This window comes from Tamandua tetradactyla, chromosome 12 (genome assembly GCF_023851605.1).
Source record: "Tamandua tetradactyla isolate mTamTet1 chromosome 12, mTamTet1.pri, whole genome shotgun sequence".
Lineage (NCBI taxonomy): Eukaryota > Metazoa > Chordata > Mammalia > Pilosa > Myrmecophagidae > Tamandua > Tamandua tetradactyla.
Window position 1 is genome coordinate 15,583,754 of NC_135338.1, and position 3,982 is coordinate 15,587,735.

A 3,982-nucleotide genomic window follows, 5' to 3' on the forward strand; every position below is an offset into this window, starting at 1 on the left:
TAGTCAACATGTGGCATAGCCAAATAATACATAAGGTATTACTAAAATGGCTAAAATGAGAAATATTACATTGCATATAAATACTACGGTAAAAACAAACCTAATGGAGTACTGACCCATGCCATGATAGGCATGAACCTCAGAAACATAATGTGAGACTATTAATTGAATGAAGCCAATCTCAAAGGAACACACTGTATGAGTCCATTTAAAAGAAATGTCAAGGATAGACAACTATATAGAGACATCAAATAAAATATTGTTTACCTTGAAATAGGAATGAGGAGCTGGGACTGAGAGAAAATAGGAAAAGGATATCTTTGAGGTAATCAAAATATTCTAAAATTGTAATATGATGGTGGTTGCACACCTCCATAAATATACTAAAATATATGGAATGGCACACTCCACATGGTGAACTTTATGGTAGTCAATCATATCTCAATAAAACTTTAAAAAATGATAAGGAGACATTATCATGGGGTTTTAGAGGATCTGTGTTCTGGCTGCAATGCTGACACCACAGTCACCCTCCACTGGTCTTTGTCACAGGCTGTCAGAGGGATACCAACCTCACAGGGGCAGAAGGCAGTTCTTGTCTCACTACCCCATGTGTCTGGAGCACTATGCAGCACTGAGGCTTTTGTCATAGGACTGGCAGTGATAAACAGCCTTGTCCTCAGGCTGGAGGCCTGAGATGCTCAGGGAGCCTGAGTTTCCAGACCTGGAGCCAGAGAAGTGATCAGGGACCCCTGAGGGTCGATTGCTGGTACTATAGATGAGGAGCCTGGGAGTCATTCCTGGGAGCTGTTGGTACCACTGCACATAGTAACCATCCCCAATGTTGGTGCTACTCCCAGAGCAGGAGAGGGTGACCTTCTCACCCAAAGCCCCAGACACTGCTGGTGGCTGTGTCAGCACAGCCTGGGCCCAGGATCCTGGAAGTGGGGGAGAGAGTGAGGTGGTGACTCTGGGTTCTACACTCCTACGCAGTGAGCAAGGAGGCTGAGGAGGAGAGGGGACAGGACCATGGTGGTGACAATCTTGAATCCTGCCTTCTGTGACCCCACAGATGAGGTGGAACTTCTTCAAAATCTCTCCCAGGCCCTCTTTATACTCTAAGAAAAGGGAGGGTCCATCTATGCAAATGAGATCCACAAGCATTCTCATCCCCACATTTGACCCAGGGTTAGGCTGCTCTGGAGAAGGAAAGAGAGGCTGGGAGATAGGTGGGGCTGTGTGGGCCCTGGGGTGGGGGAGGTTTTAGTTGTAGCCCCATGAGACCTGCCAGAGGGACTTAGACAGTGCAGGTGGCTCTTCCCAGCTCTGATCACCCTCAGTGCCCTCACAAACATGCCCTGAGTGCCCCCTGGCGTCAGTTTGATAGAGATGAAGAGAAAATAGATATAGACAAGGAAGCATGAGCTGAACAAGGACAGCCAGGAGATGGGGGCTCCCAGGATGCAAACAATTGGAATTCAGAAAGGAGGAGGAGCTTGACACAGCCAGTGCCTTAGGAATCCAGGGAAGATTCCAAGGGGTTATCGGGTCAAGGCATTTTCCTGACTGAGTGTGATCTAAAGCTGTCACTAGGGCCTGGAACAGGAAGCAGGCTGAGGTGTCATGTGAGAAGAGTGAGGCACGAAGGATGCCTGAGGAAATTGACAGAGGGAGGATAAATTCCACCTTAGGAAAGCCTGGATGCTCACAGCTCAGAGATTCATCCTTGATTGGGGCATCTGACATGTGGCTCCACATCTCTTCATGTCTACTCTCCTCCAAAATTCAGGTTAACCATCTCCAAAATACATTGCATAGGTCAGGGTCTCAGCAAGAATCCTAATCCAGGTCTGCCTCTCAATCTAAAAAGGATGATGCTTACTAAAGGCCAGATATTTGTATCAATGTCCATCAATGAGACTCTCACAAGTATCAAAGGTGATATCCCTGTTGCTGTGTTGGCTGTCATGGTTTTATTAGGATTGGAGAATGAATTTCAGCTTCACACCTTCTAATTTATGCCTTTGCAAATGATTCTTGCTTATTTGGAAGAATCCTCTCAGGATGTCTTCTGGCTTGGATATGTGTTTGGAGGGAAGATATTGGTTCATTGTTTATGCACCATATATATTGCTTTTTACACAGATAATCAAACACTATGGATGACAGAGTCAGCAAAGTGTATCTCATTTTTTTTCTTATCACAAAGGGAGGAGGTTCATTCAGAGAAGCAGTGGAGGTTTGTGTCTCACTTCCCCCTGGTCCTGGGCCCTGTGTGAATGGTGGAAATGTCCTCCCACATCTGTCAGTAATTGTCAGCATCAGCATCTGGCTGGCTGGAGCCCAGAGATGACCAAATGTGATGTGTTTGCTCATACCTCTTTCAACTCAGAGAAATGACTAGAAAACTGATATCCCAATTGCTTATTTGAGTTTGAGTAATAGAACAGGAGTATCCTGGAAGAGCTCCCTGCACTCTGCTGATACCAATAAATGCTTTTCTCCTGCAATATTGATGCCCCTTCTCAGAGTGCAGGTAAGTCTGATGGGAGTTCCCAGGAATACAGAGAGGACAGACAGCTGAGTCAGCACAGGCTGGGAAAAGGAAGCTGCAGAGAGACAGTCAAGAGTGTTAGAGAATGAACAGATCTACTGATATCTGAGCCAGCTGCTGAGACCTGTCCCCACCTGTGCAGTGGGACAGGAGCAGGAGAAGAGGAGTCCAGGCCATGGTGGACATGGTCCCTGAGGACCTCAATGACTTGGGTTGCTCTTGTCCTCCCTTTACTGACCTTAGTAAAGGAAGGGTTAGCCATATAAATTATGTCCAATTCCTCTCACCCTATTTTTACTGAGCTGAAGGTCTTGTGGATAGAGAGATGTGACAGGTAAGGCTAATCTGATGTCCCTTGCGGGAGCCCTGGGAGGAAGCAACTGCTGACACACATGGGCCTGTGAGCAGGATGGTCTGCCATGCCCAGAGAGAGAACCCAGCACTGGGACCCCTTGGGAACACAGGGTTCTGCCCCAAGCTTGCTGGCATTAGGGTTACACCCAAATGTGGGAGTCATCCACGCAGCTCCTATAAGGCAGTCCTGTAATGCCCACCTACTGGCCACAGTCAATCTTCTAACCTTCTCCATGGTCTTCTGAACTTCTGTCATCTGACTTGGTCACTGTCATGCAGTAGACTGTGACTAAATAACCTGTGTGGCCCACACTGTGACCAGCTCTAATGTAACTAATGTTAAAGTGCTCCAAATATGCGGGACACATAGTAAAGGAGGAATTTCAATAAAGATAAAGCAAATATGAAAGTTGCTGTAAGAGTAAATTATTGTCTGAAACAAAAAAAAACCCATGTCAGGAATTTAGGGAAGGCACCTTAAAAGAGACATTCCTTAATATGGAGGGTGAGTATAGATGTTCTTGAGTGAGCAATACATAGGAAGGGGTGTCCTAGAAGAAGCAAGGATATAGGCTGACAGTCAAAGATGTGGAAGGGGACAGCCTGCTGATGAAACATGGAAGTCCTTGAAAGGAGAGGGCAGTGTCCTATCTCCTTGCAATTATAAAACCTCCTCCATCCATATTCAAAACTAAGAAACTATAATCTCTCAGAACATAACCTACTAAGATCATCTACCAACTGTCTACTTCTTAATAAGTAGTTTTCTTATTAAAGAAAAATTTTTTGCCTATTCTATACATTTTACTTGATTTTCCACAAGGAGTGTTACAGTTGTTTATATATATACCACATAAGTCTTGGAATATTAATGCTGTCAGTTTAATATTCTGTTTATATGACTGGAATATTTTAATATATGGAAATAGTAATATTTAGTATATTTAATATAATATTATATTGAACTTGTTATTGAGAGAATAAATATAAGTATATTATTTTATATATTTATCTATAGTAAGTCAATTTTTTTAATTAAATAAATTCCTTTGTGTATTGTTAGTGAAATATGTT

General features: G+C 43.8%; 1 gene segment (V, D, J or C); it reads right to left on the bottom strand.

Annotated features, from left to right (window-relative positions):
- Positions 1-624: 624 nt before the first annotated feature.
- LOC143651325 (immunoglobulin lambda variable 1-40-like) lies at positions 625-2,740 on the bottom strand. The segment is given in 2 exon segments: positions 625-938; positions 2,689-2,740. Coding segments are annotated over 2 exon segments (366 nt in total).
- Positions 2,741-3,982: the final 1,242 nt, after the last annotated feature.